Source organism: Zingiber officinale, chromosome 7A, assembly GCF_018446385.1.
Source record: "Zingiber officinale cultivar Zhangliang chromosome 7A, Zo_v1.1, whole genome shotgun sequence".
In the NCBI taxonomy this organism is placed as follows: Eukaryota; Viridiplantae; Streptophyta; class Magnoliopsida; order Zingiberales; family Zingiberaceae; genus Zingiber; species Zingiber officinale.
Genome location: NC_055998.1, coordinates 1,279,515 through 1,301,387, shown reverse-complemented (window position 1 = coordinate 1,301,387; position 21,873 = coordinate 1,279,515). Strand labels below are relative to the sequence as shown.

General features: G+C 43.5%; 1 protein-coding gene across 2 annotated transcripts; it reads right to left on the bottom strand.

Annotated features, from left to right (window-relative positions):
* Nucleotides 1–374: 374 nt before the first annotated feature.
* On the bottom strand, nt 375–21,650 carry LOC122000692 (RNA polymerase II C-terminal domain phosphatase-like 2). 2 transcript variants are annotated; one of them, XM_042555114.1, is made up of 12 exons: nt 21,103–21,647; nt 20,517–20,987; nt 19,624–19,834; nt 19,005–19,162; nt 18,801–18,871; nt 18,576–18,681; nt 18,401–18,490; nt 12,996–13,056; nt 4,239–4,369; nt 4,107–4,160; nt 3,439–3,535; nt 375–995 (listed from the first exon to the last, which is right to left on the bottom strand). In XM_042555114.1, exons 1-12 carry the CDS (start codon nt 21,394–21,396, stop codon nt 859–861), a joined length of 1,881 nt encoding a protein of 626 aa, XP_042411048.1. In that variant the 5' UTR covers nt 21,397–21,647; the 3' UTR covers nt 375–858. The 2 variants fall into 2 exon arrangements, with proteins under 2 accessions (XP_042411048.1, XP_042411047.1); XM_042555113.1 differs by lacking the exons at nt 375–995; nt 3,439–3,535; nt 4,107–4,160; nt 4,239–4,369; nt 12,996–13,056 and adding exons at nt 13,695–13,903; nt 13,992–14,817 and having other exon boundaries at nt 21,103–21,650.
* Between the last annotated feature and the right edge of the window lie 223 nt (nt 21,651–21,873).

Sequence of the window (21,873 nt, the reverse complement as noted above, 5' to 3'; positions counted from 1 at the left end):
AAGTTTATGGAAGTAGGATTTTTTCTACAACGATCGATGATGTGAAGTGATGGAACGCATGCTGATGCCTGATATTGCATCACCTGGAGTTGCAATTCACCTGATATTGCATCAACTGGAGTTGCATAAGTCATCGAGATGGATGGTTACGATTCTGGTGGCTCCAAAAGAGATTTGGATCTGGTAGAGATGTTGACGCTGCAACTCTGTTCCTCGTATTGTAGGTGTAAAATGTGGTCTGGTAGCTTCAGCGCCAGAGTTAGTGATTTATAGGAAAAGAAACTTGAACTACTGCTGTGATCAGGTGAAGCGTCAGGTCTACGTAATTAGTTTTGTTTCTTTGATCACTGTTGGCAATTATGAACTTGATACTGTTAAACAAGTTTGAACACAAATATCATTCCAATGAGGAAATCAAACTTTTATACATAACAGGAAATTTTCTTACCTAAGAACAGGACTATTTTTGGTCAGAATGTACAAAAACTCTGATAGGACTTTTGATTGACATGCTGATATTAGCCACTGTGTGGAGCCTTGCAAGTGGGCAAACAGCCAGTGATCAAAAAAATAACTTCTCAGAGGTAATGGCCAGACCGCATCTCTCAAGGATTTGGGAAATATATTATGCTTTAGTTTCCCAAATGGATCAACTCCAAGAGAGCTAAGTCGATATGGTCCTCCAGGCTATAAAAACTTGCACCATATCATCATTGCCTGAACATTCTTGCACTAGATAACAAGAATTTTGCGTCAAAACCACCAGTGGGCATCTTGTGAAAATCTGTTGTACTAAAAATGTTAAACTATTGAATCTAAAAGCAAAAGGTTCGTATTCTGTGTTGCACTGGCAGCAAGTCAGTTCTCTTTCTTATCTGAATTATCCTGAGAGTTGCAATTCTCTTTTAAGAAGCCATTCTCATTCCCAAGCAAATTCTTATTAATGTCAGTTCCCATGCCGTCAGTAAGAGGTCCAATAAATGATACATAATCTCCTATGTAGTCACCAACGGGGAAAAAAACAATGAAAAAGGTTAGGAGTTCTCTGAAATAATAAAATGCAGCAACGGCACTAAAGTAATTAATGGTTGCATGTATTTCAATCACATGAGGTAGTAGCTAGGTAGTATTGCAGGCAATTGAATTGTATATTTAAATCTACAGGCATATACGTACAAGACAAGTGATAAGTATTTAATAATTCTGAATTTCTGATATCATGTTTTCAGCAATACCAATTGGTACACGTGGTTGTGTATTTTGCAAGCAGATGGATGTAAAAGTACTAGAACCAAACACTGAAATACTACAAGTAAATTCTGGTCCAACTATTACTATTTTATTTCAGTGATTTAATTCCATAGAAAAATACAACTGTAACTTGTCTTTATAACCAAAACTGAGCTTAAAACATAGTTTTATTAATATTATCACTGGTAACCAAGATGAACCAAGGCAAGGTGACACTGGGAAAGGAAATCCATCTAGACAGTTTCAAAACCCCTATATAATAGGAAATAATTGAGGAAGACTGAAATTTACTTCAAGCCATGAAAACTCTTAGAAACCTACATGAACATGGTCTAGTCCTATTCACACTCGATGATGGGAATCCTGCCTCATCACCCCAGCAGATGCACATATTACCCTTTGGGAACTGTGGCACAGAAATAGAAGTTGCAAAATTAATTATTAAGAGACCCATGGGCATGCACTCATTCCTAACCTACTTCATTTTGAATCAACTTGTACTAACATAAATCATAATAATGTGAGCAACACTAGCCCATACCTTATTGATTATAGTTAGCTCTAAATATCATAAGTTGAGATCTAATCATAATAATGTGAGCAAGATGATATGTAGCTTTAAATATTATAAGTTGAGTAGATCTCAGTTAGAACAAGATAGCGGTAAAAAAGCATATATAATATTGTCTTAACTTTCCTTTTAAGTAATAAACAAAATCCTTTTCTAACTGTAGAATCTAATGTCATGCCAATCCATGTATGACTTAGGCCCTCAGTTGAAAATTGTGCCTGCTTATATTCACACAAACAACAAGCAAAAATTAACCAACTGAAGGTGACAACAAAAGACTTTGCTTAACCACCATATGATAAGCCTACTAGACAAATGAATGGTTGTGAAATGGACCAAGCAACAAGTTCAAAATAAACAAGACATCAAGTGGACAATCAAAGTACAACAGATACTTTGAGAGTTTAAATACTCGATAAAATTAGCAAGCAAGGCGTCTCCTAAAATAGTGGTTATAGGTGGTGATGTGGTGGAAATATACTACCTCTATTTGCCCCATGAATTCAATAGTCATGCTAAGTTGGCAGTCAAAGTCAAGGAGGGTCAGTCAGACCCAAGAGAAACCCAGTTCGACCTCTGTGGAACCCAAGGAACCCGATTCGAGCAATTTGCACCTACCCCGACTTCTCCTCTCCAAACTTCGCACCCTCCATTGATAACCGACTCCTCTATCTCAGAACCGACCTCCCACGAAGGTCGGCTTGGACTTCTCTATGAATCCCGACCTCCCATAGAACTCGGACAGGCAACCCAGAGATATTTGCTCGAATTGCCCCAGGGAGCCTCAGTCCGAGCTAACGTCTCAGCTCATCTCAAGATACCTTTACTCCTGTAACCACTCCAATTCAGCTCAGGCACTTCTCAACACGCTCGCTCCTACCCACTCTTTTCTAACTTGGTCTTCCGACCTTTCAACTTGGCCATACATCGCCGACTCCTCAGATCGGCTCTACACCGCCAACTCCTCAGCTTGGACACATGATGCTGACCTCTCCCCTGACTCGGCCGGAGACCTCCCGCCAGCAGCTAGCTCGACTCCCTTTTTCACCCCACTTCCGACGTGGCCTATTGAAAATGCGGGGAACAGGGAGAACATGGGACCACGTGGCTCCCCCATGTCCATTGCTAGCAAGAGCATCGGAGATAATGGGGGTCGCGTGGCCACCTCCCTTGGAAACGTAGGCAACAAGGGCACACATTGAGGAGAACATGGACTTCAATAACTCTTTAAGCTCGCCTGCTATAGCGGGCGCAAGTATGTGCACACGGGCCTTTGAACTTGCAAACCTTTCTTCGTTTTCTCTAACACACGCATTATCTTCGACTCAAGCGTCAGAGTGGCTTCGCCGGGACACCCCAACATCATTCTAACCTCTTTCTCTTTGACCCTCAGGTCCACCCGTCTCCCTCGCTGGCATTCCCTCAAGAGTCGTATAGCCCGCCTAAGTTTATTGATCATCCACTGTGTTTAGGCCAGAACAGGTGGTATCTCCAATTAATTACCACTCGACATCCAGAAAATTTTATAAATAAAGAGAGAAAATAGTTGAAGCACAAAAGTGCAAGACTAATTCACTAACATATTTCATATGTGTTATGTAGAAAGTGGTTCTTACTTTCCAGATTACGAAGTGCATTCTCAGCAGCTTGTGATTGAGCTTCTTTCACTGTCCTTCCCATCCCTGTTCCAATTCTTTCGCTACTAAATAAAACCTACAACAAGCATCACAAATCAAACTAATATAAGGATTAAAGTATGCATCCTACTTGACTAAAATAGAAAAATTAAAAAAAAAAGGCAGCCCAGTGCACGAAGATCTCGTCATGCGGGCCTCGAGGAAGGATCCATTATACACAGCCTTACTCTGCTTTTTGCAAGAGGCCATTTCTAGGATTTGAACCCGTGACCTTTAGGTCACAAAGCAACAACTTTACCGTTGCGCCAAGGCTCCCCTTCGACTAAAATAGAAAAATTGAACTAATTAAAAAGACAAATTGAATTAACTAAAAGAAAAAGGGCATCTGTTACAATCTCCAATTAAAATTGAAAAGAAAAAATAGGTGTTTTATTCAAGCCACAAGCTTCACAAACCCATATGCATAAACAGTGTTTCATCAATCAATGGCAAGCTCTATCCGATAAAAGGATATCAAAATGACAAAAAAAATGATAGCACAGAGTTTTACATCATCCCTGTAAAGTGATAAGTGAATCTGATGTTGACTGAGTAAAATATCCTGCACTAAAAATGTTTATGTAACAGGATGAGAAAATAATACTCACCTCAACAGAATGTGGCAAATCCTTCGTAATTCCGTTAGCGAACTTGAACTCAATCTATTCATTAAACCAGTGCAGAATAATAATTATCATAAAAGTCAAAATGCTCTACAGATCATACAATGAAATAACTACCTTTGAGTCACATCGTCTGCCAATCTCTTGCAGTACAGACACAAAGACTGAAGAGACAAGTAAGTTTGACTGTCCTTCCACATTCAATTTTTTGTTGCTTGCAGAAGGTATATTTACTGGCATCTCATCATCTATATCAGAAATAAATCAAGTGAAAAGAAAGAAAGAAACACATCATATCTCAGAGGGGTCGTCATACTGTAGTAGTATTTCATATAGCTTTACAATTCAAAGCAAACTTATTGATCCGGCAGTAAGGTAGAGGGACCCCCTCTGGAGGGGAGTCAACGCCAGTGGAAGTCAAAAGGCAAAATGGTCAGCACGAGGCCCATCCGATCGGAGAAGGGTCGGGTCAACCGGCCGATCGGGTCCGGGCGGAATCAAAAACAACCCGACGGGGAGTCAGGATTCCGACGCTCATGGTGAACAGGGTCGCCGGGCCGAGCGGGTAGCCCGCTCGGCCGAGGCGTAAAGCATCAATGCTGTGAAGGAACAGTCTCAGCCGAGCACCCGGTCGGACCGATACCTACGCCCGGTCGGACCGATGCCTACCGAGCGGATGGACGCTCGGCTCGGGGAGAAAGGAGACAAGGACAAGGGGACATTAGGGAACATCATCTTCTGACAGCAGGCATATTCGACGACCAGGCCATACGCAGAATCGTACGACGGAAGGTTCTGCTGTCCCATCAAAGAGGTGCTCAGACTGTAGTAGTATGGTGTCAGGCATGCTCCTCTGGCAAGCCCATACTAAGGTATGGTATAGGACACGTGTACGCCTCGGTAGATGTGCATAAGCCTCCCCACAGCTCTATATAAGAGCCCTCAGACTTCGTCGGAGGTACGCGATCTCATCTTGGGAGCCACTTCTTCGTTTTCCTCTTGCCTGACTTGAGCGTCGGAGGGTTGTCGCCGGGAACCCCTTCCCGGCCCGACTTCCTTGCAGGTTCGCCAGAGATCCATACGGCCGATCAGAGGTCCACGTCATCAGTTCAGAGGGCGCCACGTGCCCAGCGTCCATCGATTCAGCGTTCGGACAGGATTAAATTGGCGCCGTTTGTGGGAACGCACCTGCATCCGAGCGGAAGAGATGGACAAAGTTAGACGACCGCACACGGTGATGCTCTCCCAGGAGGAGCTCGATGCTCTAATCGAGGCAAGAGCAGCTAAGCTCGTGGAGCAACAGAAACAGAAGGCGCAAGTCGAGCGGCTGGAGCAACAAGCGACGTCAGCATCAGGAGGCCGAGCGGAAGCACCGCCTGCCACGGTTCCATTTCATCGGGCCATATTCCGTACGCCTCCTGAAGTCGCAACAGTTAACCGTGATCGAGGATCTTCATCCGACGAAGCGCCCATGCAAGACAACAGAAAAGGCAAGGCTCCCCGAACGGACGCCTCCCCCGAGCGGATTAACTAGCAGTTTTCAGAGGCCATCCTGTGGGCCCCTTCAAAGTCATCAAAAATCTCCACTCGGGTGCCTATTATTTGGAGGATAAAGACGGACGACAACTGGATCGACCATGGAGCGCGAACCACATCCAGCCTTACCGGGCGGGGTGAAAGGTGCGCCAATGCAATGTATGCTGTATATTTTCCGTTCGGTTGTATATTTGAAATGCAGGAGTAAAAAATCGGAAAATTAACAAAAGTATGGGGCATCGTCAGCCGAATCGGAAGACCGTCGAGCTCCGACGTAAAAAATCGAAAGTCGTGCCGGCGACTATAAAACCTCCAACCGGAAGAACCGTCGAACTCAGACGTTAAAAATCCAGAGTCGCGCCGGTGACTATAAACCCTCCGGCCAGAAGAACCGTCGAGCTATAAACCCTCCGGCCGGAAGAACCGTCGAGCTCCGACGTTAAAAATCGAGAGTCGCGCCGGCGACTATAAACCCTCCGGCCGGAAGACCGTCGAGTTCCGACCCGGCGACTATAAACCCTCCGGCCGGAAGACCGTCGAGCTTCAACGTTAAAAATCGAGAGTCGCGCCGACGACTATAAACCCGTCGGTCGGAAGAACCGTCGAGCTCCGACGTTAAAAATCGAGAGTCGCGCCGGCGACTATAAACCCTCCGGCCGGAAGAACCGTCGAGCTCCGACGTTAAAAATCGAGAGTCGCCGGCGATTATAAACCCTCCGGCCGGAAGGCCGAGCTCCGACGTTAAAATCGAGAGTCGCGCCGACGACAATCCGTCCGGAAGACCGTCGAGCTCCGACGTTAAAAATCGAGAGTCGCGCCGGCGACTATAAACCCTCCGGTCCAAGAGCCACGAGCTCAGACGTTAAAATCGAGTCGCCTATAAACCCTCCGGGAAGACCGCCGAGCTCGGCGTTAAATATCGAGAGTCGCGACTATAAACCCTCCTAAAAGAATCGGCCGAGCCCGACTATAAACCTCCGGGAAGAACCGCCGAGCTCGACGTTAAAATCGAGAGTCGCGGGCGACTACCCTCCGGTCGGAAGAACCGCCGAGCTCAGACGTTAAAATCGAGAGTCGCGGCGACTATAAACCCTCCGGGAAGAACCGCCGAGCTCCGACGTTAAAAACGAGTCGCGTCTATAAACCCTCCGACGGAACGACGAACTTCAACGTTAAAAATCGAGTCGCGGCGACTATAAACCCTCCGGTCAAGAGCCGTCGAGCTCCGATAAAAATCGAGAGTCGCGCTGGCAACTATAAACCCTCCGGCCGGAAGACCGCCGAGCTCCGGCGTTAAATATCGAGAGTCGCACGGCGACTATAAACCCTCACGAAAAATCGAGAGCCGACCCGGCGACTATAAACCCTCCGGCCAAAAGACCGTCGAACGTTAAAATCGAGAGGCGACTATAAACCCTTACGGAAGACCATCAAGCTCCGACGTTAAAATCGAGAGTCGCGGCGATTATAAACCCTCCGACCGAAGAACCGCCGAGCTCCGACATTAAAATCGAGAGTCGACGACTATAAACCTCCGGAAGACCGCCAAGCTCCGGCGTTAAAAGAGTCGAGCCGGCGACAATAAACCCTCCGGCCGAAAGACCGCCGAGCTCCGACGTTAAAATCGAGAGTCGCACCGGTGATTATAAACCCTCCGGCCCGAGCTCCGACGTTAAAAATCGAGTCGTGCCGACAACTATAAACCCTCCGGAGGAGCCGTCGAGCTCCGACATTAAAATCGAGAGTCGGCGACTATAAACCCTCCGGTAGACCGCCGAGCTCCGACGTTAAAATCGAGAGTCGGCCGACTAAACCCTCCGGGGAAGACCGCCGAGCTCCGACGTTAAAATCGAGAGTCATACGGCGACTATAAACCCTCCTACGGAAGAACCGCCGAGCTCCTACGTTAAAATCGAGAGTCGCGCCGACTATAAACCCTCGGTCGGAAGAACCGCCGAGCTCCACGTTAAAAATCGAGTCGGCGACTATAAACCCTCCATCGGAAGAACCGCCAAGCTCCGACGTTAAAATCGAGTCACCGGTGACTATAAACCTCCGGTCGGAAGAACGGAGCTCGACGTTAAAATCGAGAGTCGCTAGGCGACTATAAACCCTCCGGTCGGAAGAATCGTCGAGCTCTGACGTTAAAAATCGAGAGTCGCGCCGGCGACTATAAACCCTCCGGCCGGAAGACCGTCGAGCTCCGACGTTAAAAATCGAGAGTTGCGCCGGCAACTATAAACCCTCCGGCCGGAAGATCGTCAAGATCCGACGTTAAAAATCGAGAGTCGCGTCGGCGACTATAAACCCTCCGGCCGGAAGACCGTCGAGCTCCGACGTTAAAAATCGAGAGTCGCGATGGCGACTATAAACCCTCCAGCCGGAAAACCGTCGAGCTCCGACGTTAAAAAATCGAGAGTCGCGCCGGCGACTATAAACCTTCTGGCCAGAACGAAAGACGTTTGAAGATAAGCGGCAAGGGAAAGTAGTGACAAGTCGAATGTCACCTACACCCGCTCGGGAGGCCTAGTTGGCCAAGTGTGTCAAAGGCCCCGACCAATCACCCACTATCATGCAAAGTAAAAACGAAGTTGCACAAAGATAAATTTTTCATAGAAACTAGAGGAATTAAGGCCGAGCGGCCGAGTTACAAAAAGGAAAGTTTTTTGGCCGAACGGCCGAATTACATAAAGACTTCTACTCTAAAAAATCATAAAGGTCCTTAGGGATATTGTTGAGGAGTGACGCATAGTCTTGGGCCGGGATGCTGGCGTAGTCAGAGAGCTGACCCTTGGACTTCAGATAGTCCGTCGTGGCGGTGACGGCCAGCTCAAAAGCATTATACATCCGCTCGCATACTTTTTCTGAGAATTCGACCGAACGGATGTAATTTAGCCTCAAGACGGCGACCTGGCCCGGTTCAGCCTCCTGGTATTCTTTGAGGGCCACTCGAGAGGCGGCGGCGGCGGCCTGGTGTTCTTACAAGGCATCTTCAAGCTTCGTCACCTCGTCCGATCGGGCCGCCTTCTCGCCGGCCAGCTGATCCATCAGCTCCTTAACTCGTTGCTCCAAGCCCCGAGCCTCGACGTTCTTCTTCTCCAGATCGGCGATAGCCGTTTTCTTCCGATCGGTGGCCAGGCTAATTTTTCAGTCAAGTGATTTGACCTGTCGATCGAGTTCGGACAGAGTATGCGCTTGGTCGGCCGTCTTCTTTTGCTCAGCCGCCAACAGAGCTTGGGTCTTCTTGAGCTCTTTCTGCAACTCGGCGTATGAAGGACCCTGGGAGGGCGCGCCGCCCGAACTCCTTAGCCTCTTTAGCTCCTCATCCGCCATGGCCAGACGATTGGAGACAGCGATCTCTGACATAAGAAAGATTGTTAATAGCCGATCGGAAAGAATGCGGAAAGGACTTGAGAAAACACGCTTACCCCAGTGGCCTGCTGCATATGGCTATTGGCCAGATTGCTGAGTGGAATCATCGCGACACGTGCCCGAGCGTCGGCCCACATCTCCGCTAGGGGACCCTTCATGGTGATCATGTGCTCGGGCGCGGTTGGCCGATCGGACTCCGGCATCAACTCTTCGGTGGGGAGATGCAAGGAGACCCTGATAGTACAGTGCCGACCGGGAGTCGTCTGAGTGGAAGCTGGGGAAGGATCAGAGGCCGGCGCCGAAAACTGGGACAAAATGGCCGAACGTTGGACTTGGCGTGGAGCGGGCGGAAGGGCGCTGACAGGAATGGCCTCGAGAGGGTCCGCGGACGCATCCAGCTGAGATGGGGACCGATCGGACGAAATTGCCTCAACTGCTGGGGCTTTGCCGCGAGAATCGGCGGTGGTACGCTCGGACGGCTGGACCGCGGAAGTGGTCAAGCGAAGTGGTGTCTCCGTTCGGCGCCTCTTTTGTCGGAGAGGGCGCTCTTCCTCCTGAGCGAAGCCTTCCTCCTGGACAGTTGGCCCCCTGCTAGGGGTGGCGCCTTCGGCCACATCCCGGGCGGAGGCTTGAGCGGCCGACTCCTCATGAGTCCCGCTCTCCCCTTCGTGTGAGCCGACCGGCTCAATGCCAAGCGTCTCCATCTCCTTGGCAACTGCGGCCTCGAGTGCCGCCGCATTCCTCTTCAAAATTCCGGCCATTACGGACTCCATGACAATGTCCGCTGCAAAGGAAAAAGGAAAAAATCAGTTAGCAATCAAAGCGAATGCACAAGTAAAATTCTTACTGAAGCCGCTCGAGAGGGGGGTCCTGATCGGACTCAGGCCAAATATGTACATCACCCCTTCAGGCAAGAACTTATTGATGTCAAACTTCAGACCGGCTAGCATGTTGGCAGCGTGAAGATAGTCCGGTCAGGTCTTGAACCTCTTCAACTCAGGGGAGATTGGCGGTCCGACCTGCCACTGGGTCCGGAAAGAGGCCCGTTCGGGAAGACGAAGATAGAAGTAGAACTCTTTCCAATGTTTATTGGAAGAGGGTAGTTTATTGGAGAAGACTAAACCGGACCGAGCCTGGAACATGTAAGTGCCCAGCTCGGACTGTTTAGGATAATAAAAATAATAGAAGACCTCTGGTCGAAGGGGAATGTTGTGGATTTTGAACAAGACGACAACGTCGCATAGAAGGCGGAAAGTGTTAGGGACTAAGCTTCCGAGCGGAATGCCGAAAAAATTACAAACTTCTACGATAAAGGGATGGATTGGAAAGCGCAGACCGGCTGTGAACTGGTCGCGGAAAATACAGAAAGCTCCGCGCGGCGGTTTGTGTGGCCGAGCGGAGGGGGAGGGTAAGATAAGTTCAAAATCAGAGGGGATGTCAAAATTGTCCATCAGAATATCGGCATCGCGCCGATCGAAGCGCGACTCCATGGTAGTATACCACGGGCCGAGGGCTTGGTCTTGAGGCTGAGAGGAACTAGCCATTGTCCGAACGGACGAAACCACAATAGGTGAGGAAAGGCAAACGATAGAAGGAAGAAGATGACAAACAATGCAGTGACCCGAAAGCGAGAACTCGACAAAAAACACGAGGATAACAGAGAAGGGGTGAGGACCTTACAAGGAAGCAGACGAAGATCGAAGGAAGAGTGTGAGAGGTCGCCGGAAGAAGCAGCAACAAGATCACCAGAGCAGGAACGGCAAGGAAAGCTTCTGGGCACGCGAAAGCACAAATGCGGCGAGGAGGGGGAGAAGGCGAAGGCTTTATAGGGTTGAGCTCGGGCGGCCTCCACCGTCGGATGCAGGTCACGGGAATCAAAGCACGCATCGGGCCATCCATTTCAAACCGCCTCGGTCTCGTCGCCCGCAACGCCGCCGCCGTACGATGACGACAGCAACGCCACGTGACATTCGGCCACCGGAGTGCATTTAATGAGCGCGTGCTCGGCCTTATTGACGGAGATTGGAGCAAATTCCGAGGAGATCCGAGGGAGGGTGGCGTTGACTAAGGCCGTATCTACCTCCACACGGGCCGAGCGGAGGATGGTTTCTTGGATGCGCCGCTCGGCGCTACGGGCGTCCAGTCAGTCGGACTATGCGCCTCCTTCGACTAGACTTGAAGGGGAGGCAAGTGATCCGGCAGTAAGGTAGGGGGACCCCCTCTGGAGGGGAGTTAATGCCACGTGGAAGTCAAAAGGCAAAATGGTCAGCATGAGGCCCATCCGATCGGAGAAGGGTCGGGTCAACCGACCGATCGGGTCCGGGCGGAATCAAAAACAACCCGACGGGGAGTCAGGATTCCGACGCTCATGGTGAACAGGGTCGCCGGGCAGAGTGGGTAGCCCGCTCGGCCGAGGCGTAAAGCATAAATGCTGTGAAGGAACAGTCTCAGCCGAGCACCCGGTCGGACCGATACCTACGCCCGGTCGGACCGATGCCTGCCGAGCGGATGGACGCTCGGCTCGGGGAGAAAGGAGACAAGGACAAGGGGACATTGGGGAACATTATCTTCTGACAGCAGGCATATTCGACGACCAGGCCATACGCAGAATCGTACGACGGAAGGTTCTGCTGTCCCATCAAAGAGGTGCTCAGACTGTAGCAGTATGGTGTCAGGCATACTCCTCTGGCAAGCCCATTCTAAGGTATGGTATAGGACACGTGTACGCCTCGGTAGGTGTGCATAAGCCTCCCCACAGCTCTATATAAGAGCCCTCAGACTTCGCCGGAGGTACGCGATCTCATCTTGGGAGCCACTTCTTCGTTTTCCTCTTGCCTGACTTGAGCGTCGGAGGGTCGTCGGAGGGAACCCCTTCCCGGCCCGACTTCCTTGCAGGTTCGCCGGAATTCCATACGGCCGGTCAGAGGTCCACGTCATCAGTTCGGAGGGCGCCACGTGCCCAGCGTCCATCGATTCAGCGTTCGGACAGGATCACTTATAAAGACATTTAATTATTTATCCATTCAATATATTCAGATTGGAGATAATTTATTAAATAAAAGGTGTTCTTCATGCATGCTTATGAATATGAATCATCCTTGAACAGGGACCCAACAAATATTTTGATGGAAAGAATTTCTTTAGCATCCTATATTTAGGAAATAGAAAAGAGTAAAAAAAATTATGGGAGCAAAATATGAAGAGACTGTAGTTAGGGTAAGCAAAAATTCGGTTAAACCAAACAAATGGACCGAATTTTAAAATTCAGTTTGATTTATTCGGAAATTCATTTTTTCCTAAAAAAATCAGTTAATTCAGTTTGGTTTTAAAATTTCATACTCGATTAAACCAAACAAACTGAATTTTTAAACCAAACTGAATTTTTTAGACCAAAATCGAATTTATGTAAAAAAAAAACATTTAAAAAAAAAAAAATAGGTTAATTTAGTTAATTCGGTTTTCGACCGAATTAATCAATATTTTATCGGTTCGATTTGTTTGGTTTTTTAAAAAATATTCAGTCGATTCAATTTGTTCGAAAAAAGAAATCGATTTGGTTCTATTAATTTAGTTTAGTTCGATTTTAACCGAATATTTACCCCTACTTGAAGTTAGGCAATTGTAAGAATTTCACAGCAATAAAACAGTAAAGTTATGCTATTATGAAAAATATCTGCAAATCTAGAGAACCCTATACTTTACACTTGAATAAACAAATATCCAAGTTCAGATCTTAACCAGGGATAATCATACTCTTACCCTAAGCATCTTTCCTTTTCAACTTTTTCCTTGGACCACTATTTAGTCATATCTTGGTTGTCTCAACCATTGTACGCATATTAATGAATGCAAAGGTAGCATAGTGACTGATATAAATAATCTCTGGTGTGAAATCTCATTTGAAAAAGTATAAATCTTGATGAGCATTCATTTAAAAACAAGGAAATTAAAACATAGATAAGTTACCTGTAGAAGAGCGATTCGACTGTGTTTGAGGTTTTGCTTGTCGTTCATCAATTGGATATGCCTAAATCAGAAAATTTTGAGTTTTGAATATCTTGCTCAATAGGGACATATAACAAGAATGTTCGAATCCACAATCACTTAGCCACCTAGTAACAATACAAGTAATAATTTCCTGCATGAGATATCTTAGGACAACCATCAGTTCCAAGCACATGGTACATTGTGCAACTGTGTTCGAAGCTCTAAACCTCAAATTTTAATTAGGGTTATCATGGATTAGAGGAGTTAGTCAAGGATTAATGATGGAATTGGAGATTGAATCAATTCATTCAATGCTGAATAGTTATGTTTAGGGGCTAATTTTGTCGTAATTAGACTTGTCAGTGGTTTCAATTAAGGTTTGTTAGGCTCTGAGATTGTGCTTAGGATTATTTGGGCGAAAGTTGGGTTCAAGGTGGGCTCGAATCTGAGTGAAACTGGTTGTAATTAAGAAAACCAAGATTAAACCCAAGATAAATCATTGTCACGTGTAGGAAGTTAATTGATCGTCTCTTTTATCGTCTCTTTTAGCACGTTTGCTATTTGTTTCGATATTGAGTATGTCGTTGGATATATTTAGTGCGTAGATACCATTGCATAACATTCCAGTCGCATAAAGAACATCATTTAACATTATGTAGCAATAATTGCTAATAAAAGTTAGATAAAAACCTTTTCTATTTAAGTAAGAAATAGAAATAATATTTTTATTAAAGAAACATAATAATAATTATCCAATTCTAAGACTAGTCCACTAGGGAGTTTCAACAAATAAGTTCCTATGGCTATAGCTGCAACCTTTGCTCCATTACCAACTCGCAAATTTACTTCTCCCTTCCTTTGACCAGTCTTCTACTATTCCTTAGCTCCTGTACGTCATTACATATATGTGAGACACACCTTGTATTCAATACCCAAGTGTTTAAAGAAATTGTATGACAATCATTATGAAGATACCTGAAGCAGATGGGGCATCAGATGTCGTCTTCTTCTTCAATGACTCAAGATAAATCTTACAGTTTCTTTTCCAGTGCCCCATCTCGCCACAATGGTGACATGAGCCCTTTGGTGTCGATTCTCCTTTTTTAGCCTTTTTCTTCCCTTTAGCTTCAGTTTTTAACTTTCTCTTAGAACCTTTCTTTGAGGAATCAAATAACATTACAACTTTCGATTCCTTCTTAACCGATAGCTCCACTATCTTAAGCATGTTGATCAACTCAGGAATTGTGGATTCAATTTGATTTATCCGGTAGTTCATCACAAATTGTGAATAGCTATTGGACAAACTATGAAGAATTAAGCCAATACTTAACTCATGATCCATAGCAAATCCAAGTGATCTCAACCGCTCAATATAGCCATTCATCTTTAGTACAAATTGCACTGCAGATGAACCCTCCTGCATCTTTGAGCCAAAGAGGAGCTTGGAGACTTTGAACCGTTCGATTCTCGCTTGCTCATCGAACAACTCACGAAGATGATAAACAATCGTATAAGCATCCATATGCTCATGTTGTTTTTGTAGTTCAGGAGACATCGAGGCTAGCATGATGCAGCTTGCAAGTTCAGAATCAATCATATGCTTCTGATAAGCCAACAATTGGTCAGAAGTTGCATCATCAGCCAGACTCGTAGGAAGAGGCCCTTCGAGGACATAGGCAATCTTCTCAACCTTGAGAACAATTCTCAGGTTTCGAAACCAATCTAAAAAGTTTGGCCCAGTCAACTTGTTTGTGTCCAAAATTGAATGCAAATTTAAAGAAGACATTCTGATTCTTTTAACCTGGAAATACAAAATTGAGCACACATAAGAGAGATGAATTATACATGTAATGCAAACTATTTATACAAAATGAAATCTCACTTGCTTATCGAATTTAGGAATTCTTACTTTGAATTAGGAAGATGGTATCTTTTCTCCAAGTGGATGATATCCACTATAGATAAGAACAACCTTGGAGAGTCCAATAAGCCATTCTTAGTTCTAGGGTATCGATTATACCAATTATATATCGCATATATATAACTATCAGATTATGATATTTGTATAAACATCATGTTGTTAACTCATTAACACATATACATTGTATGCATATCACTCAACTTCACCTCTATCCATATTAACCTTGGAGAGAGTCCAACAAGTCATTATTAGTTTTAGGGTATTGACTATACCAATTATATATCACATATATATAACTATCATATTATGATATTTGTATATCATCAAGTTGTTAACTCATTAACACATATACATCGTATGCATATCACCCAACTTCACCCATATTCATATTAACCTTGGAGAGAGTCCAACAAATCAATTCTTAAAGTTAAAACCGACCCATTAATCATGAGATTATATCTCAATGGTCTGAACATGTCTAATTCCAAGTAGAGGGGGGGGGGGGGGAGTCCAACAACCCAAACTTAAAAATTAAACTTTAATTCTAACCATATTAACAAAAAATGTAAACTTTAAAATTAAATAAGGAATTTATTACTTATTTGGTCTAGTCAATTACATGCAAAATAGGTAAACTATCTACATGCATACATGGCATAAATCATGGCATAAAATATGACATCAATCATAGCATTAATCATGGCATAATTGTTATAAATTAATTAGGAAATCAAATATTGTAAATGATTTGGTTTCCTATCTAATATTTTATTAGGAACCAATTTCCAAAATTACAAGTCCCTAATTAAATTAGGAAATAATTTTCAAAATTGGAACTCATAACAAATTAGGAAAGACATCCAAGATTGGATTTCCTAACAAATTAGGAAATGTTTTTCGAAATTGGAAATTTCCTAACACGTCATGAAACTATTTCCAAAATTGGATTTTCTAACAAATTAAGAAATAAATTCCAAAATTGAAAATTTTATATCGGATTAGGAAACAATTTCCGTATCCGAATTTTCCTAAAATTTCAATAATAAAATTACAACAATCTACAACCTGAAAAACTAGCTCTATGATCTATGTCGAAACACAAGTGGCTCGACACACATTTTAAATTTTGTTTCCTAAACATGCAGCGAAGGAATAATAATTTCCTAAATTATTAGGACACACATCACACATACAACCATAGGGCATACGTGCGTGCGTCCGACATAATTATAGAAAATTTATTCGTTAGAAACATACCTATTGGAAGACGTGAAGCAGAAACGACATTAACGAGCAAGCCTAACTAGACTTGCCTCTACTCATATCCACACCGAAATATCTTCGAGACGACTTTACTAAGTCACGAGTCATGTCTCCGCTTCGATACTAGTAGAAAAAGGAAGACGAAAATGATCCGACAGAGGGACCACACCTTGACTTCCGGCGACACAAAGCAACCTAACAATACCAATCAAAGTGAACAACAACAATGAAGCCGCTGTTCGTGGTCGTAACTCACTGTTATCGTCAGTATAACCGGCGACAGGGACTCTGGAGGACCGGTGGAGGACGGGTAAAGCCAATAGCCAAGCCTTGCGGCGGGGCCAGGGATGGCGGGGCTCTTTCGGGAGGGGTGGTGTTCGAACAAAGGGCTGCTGGCGATCATCAGATGTCCATCAGCAGGGGTTGTAGTCGGGGAGGCCGGCAACAGCAGGAGCACCGGCGCCAAGCAACGATAAGCTCCCTTGAGTCGGCGGCAAGAGAAGAGGGAGAGAGAATCAAAAACCTAATAATTAGGTTTTAATTCAATCGTTGTTATTTTCTCTCCAATCTATATCAATATATAGATCTTCTATCGAGTTTGAAGATATCCGTTAGCATTAAATTTGGTTCAAGACCAAACCATCTTGGTTCAAAACAAAACTCTTTTGTTTTAAACCAAACCATTTTGCTTTACAATTAAACCAAAGAAGGTCCAATTTGTCTTCAAAAACTTGGCTCATCCGCGCTTCCTTTCCAACAAACATCTTTCCATATTTGCCTCAATCTCTCTCAATCTGAGAATCCAATTCTCAAACTCATTTTATGTCTTTCGGATAAACTCATAATGTGTGTAACCTTAAAAGTTCCCGATTATATTGGTCATTCATAATTAACCATTAATTACAAATAGATATAACACCTAATAGTATATCCTGACCCCAATTGACCGCACAGCTGATTCTAGAATCCCTTCCGAACCCATCAGCAGCTACAGTTATTCATGCGTCTGTTCCTTTTACTTATCTTATACCCACTTGGTTCAATACATGATCTATCAATCCCCACTAAGTTGATTACGTTACACCTAGCCCAAGTAGTAGTTCTTTGTCATGCGGATTCAAATTCCTCAAACACATTGTTCAAGAGGACGATCCTCTTAGCGTGTTCTGCTTTGGCCAAAGACTTACGAGTAATAATCCTAACAAATGATTATAGAGTATACATCTCCTTATCAAAGAAGTGGTAAATCCTTGGTGGGCTATTCAAATATCTTCGGACATCTTAACTTATACCCAATCATCCAAGGGTCAACCTCAAAGGGAGATGCTTGCTTAAGATGTCAAAGTATATGTCTTCATTACCAAGATGACTTGAATACCTCAAGTCGAAGGAAACTTGTACTTGAGCTGCAATGAGATCTTCATAGACATGTATAAAACCACATGAAGTCTCGTAGCAGATCACATTTAATGAACTAGTTACCCTTAACCAGCATCCATACACTAACTTTCAACATCCCAATGTTTCCAGCCAGTAAAGAACGGTTGCTTGAATAAACCAAGGAGTATAACATATGCTAATCTTACAAAATTGATGATCTCTAGTCTCATCAATTCATCGACTAGGGAATATTTCAATATATACATAATTACCCATAAAGAGACACCCACTAATTGTGATCCAATAACAATTTCTCTCATGCTATGCATTGTATTGTGGACTTCATTAATTGAGTTTAAGATTCAATCACAATTTCTCTCATGCTATGCCAATATTGTGAACTTCATTAATTGAGTTTAAGATCCAATCAAATAGATAGAGAATGCACACTCAAATAGTGATTTATTAATCCAATAAATAGTACATTATCTAAGGCGATTTCCCTCTCAAATAAGGATAATTGTGCATGAATGAATTGTGAACTTGATTTATAGCTAAAAGTTGTTGTCCTGCTTTTAAAAAAGGTTAAATTTATAAATTAAGAGATGAAATTGGGAGGGGGATGTAAAACCTTATAGATCAATAAAGAGCTACAACATGAATAAGGATAACTAGGGAAATTTTCCTAACTTTAAATGTTATCATATGGAATGATCATATTGGTTATAAAATCTGGCAGACTAAATACCACAAAAGTGACAGACTATCTAAAAAGCAGACTATAGTAAAGACAAAAAAAGTTAGAGAATAGATAAGGTACCGGTTGATTCAATCTATGTTCTGTTTCCAAACCAGTCATTCCCTCAACAATAGGAGCTTCTCTATTGTTGTTTTGTAAGTTATTAGCATCCTGAGAGTCCATCCAACAACCAGTATCAGGTATGCAAAACTCCCAATCTATTACTGCAAAATACAATAAACTCAGAAACAAATACCTCAGAGATTAAATAGTAGCTCACATCAGGAGCACCAGGTAACTCAACTATCTCATTCTCATAATTCAGTTCAAATATCTTCTGAAGAAGATTTTCATCAAATTCTCTGCCATTGACAACAAAAAATGATGGCGGGGTTAAATAGTTTCCAGTACCTGAAATTGGTATCCTATGTTTTGTGTAGCAGATAAAAGGAAAGAAAGCAAATTCACCACGTTTACTTACTTGAAAAAGCCACCTCGAACATTGCATGCAACATTTCTTGCAACACATAATACTGGAACTGCATTGGCCATCTGCACAGAGTATTTTGTAGTAAATATGTAAATTTTTTCATGTGTAGGGAACAACTGTGCATTGAGTTTAGCAAATAAGATAGGGAACACTCTGCTGTGAGCGTAGAGAATAAGAAAGATATAAGCAAAAAACCTCAGCTTGAGGAGCATAATATGGAGTATATGCTGGGACAACATGAACACGAGGCTGATCCTTGTCATCCCAAACCTGCAATCGGTCATCAATCACCATAGCCATTCTAGGATGGCACACTTTATCCTGGAAAACATGTTGCAATGATTTCTTCGAACCTAGCAAGTATAAACAAATGCATGATTTGTTTGAATAAGGACAATTAAGTTGAGAATAACATATTCAAACCGCACATATATTGAATTAAATGCTGGAGAATAGTGCAAAATCACAGAATTTACTTGGGTAAATCAGCATTAATATTTGATTTTGGGGCCAAATTCCTGTCATGCACTAAATTTCAAAATTGAGACTCTAATCTTTAGTGACATTAAAATTGGACATCTACTTTGTGCTTTGGATTATTGATTAAAGAAAAAGTTTGCATGAAAGAGAATTAATCAGAAAAACAAAATCTAGCAGTAGAAGAACTTTCTATATAGAAATTTGCTAAATGCAAATGCAAAGGCAGGTAAAGTATGAGATTGACAAACAAGAATGGAAAATATGTTTCTGTATGCTATCATCACATATGAATCCATCATCATCATCATTATCTTTATCTGCAAGGAATTCGTGCCTGATTTTGCGCATACTATGCGATCCATAAGTTGTTTTGCATTGATCAAATAAGAGTCTGGATCAAGAAGCCTCCAGATCTCCAGAGCATAGTCCCTTTCAGCCATTGTACAGACAAAAACTTCAAATCTTCGTCGTCCTTTTGCAGTTAGGTAGCTCCTTAGATCCTCCCATGCAGGCCTTAGCCTTACAAAAACACTAGTATCACGGTTCTGTAAAAGGAAGTATTTGATCAATTATGTTACAAAATGGCTGCATTGACTTTTGGATAATTACAATGCTAGTCTACATTCTAAGAATGTGAAAAAAACACATGCACATGTAGAAATCAAATGACATTTACAAGTAATGAAAAAACATGTGAACAAAGAGGGGGAAAAACCATCAAGCTAGAGGGAGACATCCTACTTCCCCTTAATAGTATTTATAAGTACTAAAAAAATTTTGACTCAACATTCATAATTCGCAACTCAAAAGGTATATAATTCTCCATGATGTCTGACAATCAACAAAAAGGATCAAAGAGTACAAAAAGAATGTTAAACATCCACACAATCAATGAAATTGTTTTAGGGAAAATATATCATACTGAGTAGAGAAAAGAACTTGGAAACATTGTAAGACTGGCTATTATCCATATGCAATGAGGTAGGTGTTCTTAGTGATTAGTATGGAAAATAAAGGTCAACCCACTCCCATGACATTAATTAAATTGATCTGAAGTACTATATACCAGTATGGAAAATAAAGAACTTCCAGGAAACGGGGCACACTAATATAATAATATTGTTTCATTGTTCTAAAAGTTTGATAAATCACTGTGAAAGATTCAACGAGCTAGAAACAAAGGAGCAACGCAGCTATTATAAAACAAGAAAATGCACAAAAGTAAACCTCAGGATTGATCCGAGTCAAGACAATGTTCCTTTCAGGCATTCGTATGACAGGCCGAGTAATTCTCTCCTGAACACCGGGTATTGATGGAACTTCCTCATTCTGAGCGGTAATGGATCTCCGATTGTCGGTAACAGTATCCATCTCTATATACTGCTTCAAGAGATCTTTGTCCTCAACATATCGCTTCAGTTCAGCTGACATTCCTGAAATCCTAATAGGGTCTTTTTCACCATCTATCTTTCGAGAGAGGGCCTCAATTCTATCCTCAAATGACCTCATGGTGTTGGCAACTATGAGCGTCTCATCTAGATCAAATACAATGGCAAGACACCGCAAGTTGAGCATGCCCAAACAGGATGCATATAACCCGGCCTGAACCGAACAGCACCAAAAGCAGGATACCTTCTCCACCTTGCTCGGCATTGCCACCAGATGCAGCTCTTCGTTACCATTGACCACGACGGCACTCTGCAAAAGTAGGCAATGGGAGTTTAATAAGCCGAATATGACCAAAAGAAATCATCGGCTCGAGAGAGCACAAACAAAAACAACGAGTGAGAAGGGAAAACACGCACGCACGCACCCTGAATTCGTTGAAGCAGGAGAGGTAGAGGTGATGGAGTGGATGTTCAGCGATCGACTTGGCTTGGATCTTGCAGCGGACGAAGAAAGGGTTGATGGTTTGGAGGACAGAGAGGGGAGGGCATCGCTCGCTGGGAGGCGAGAGGTGATCGATGCGAATTTCGTTGCCGCTGGGGAAAGGCAAGGGTTGGACCTTGCCGCCGCTACTGTTGGTCGTCGGAAAAGCTTCCGCATCTCCGAGGAAAACATCCCCGTGGTACACCTTGCAGCTAATCCCCACCCGACGACTCGTCATCGCGCCGATGGCGATCACCGAGAGAGCTCAGGCAGACGGATCGGCAGCGGTACGAGAACGCGTTATCGATGGGCAAATCACTGAGAGAAAAAGTAAACTAGGGTTTGCTCGCGGCAGCGTTCTGTGCCGCCCGCCGACCCAACGCAACGCGGTTTTTATGTCGCCGATCGATTGTTTCGGGTGTTCTCTGTTCGATGATTTGGGCCGACGAAACGGCGCCTTTCTTCTACGGTGCTTCTTTATTGCAAATAAATCAAAAAAAACGTTTGTCGATCAGTTATCTACTCAAATTACGAGCGAATCGCCTTGTATTCCGAGCGAATCGTCTTTTGTCACGTAAGATTTTTGCATTCAAAACAAAACAAATATTAATGAGAAGTTTTAGGATATCCATTAACAATATTTATCAACAATTTTTTTAATATTTTATTAGTCAAATCTTTTTTATATAAATTTATATTTGCCATATGAGCACTT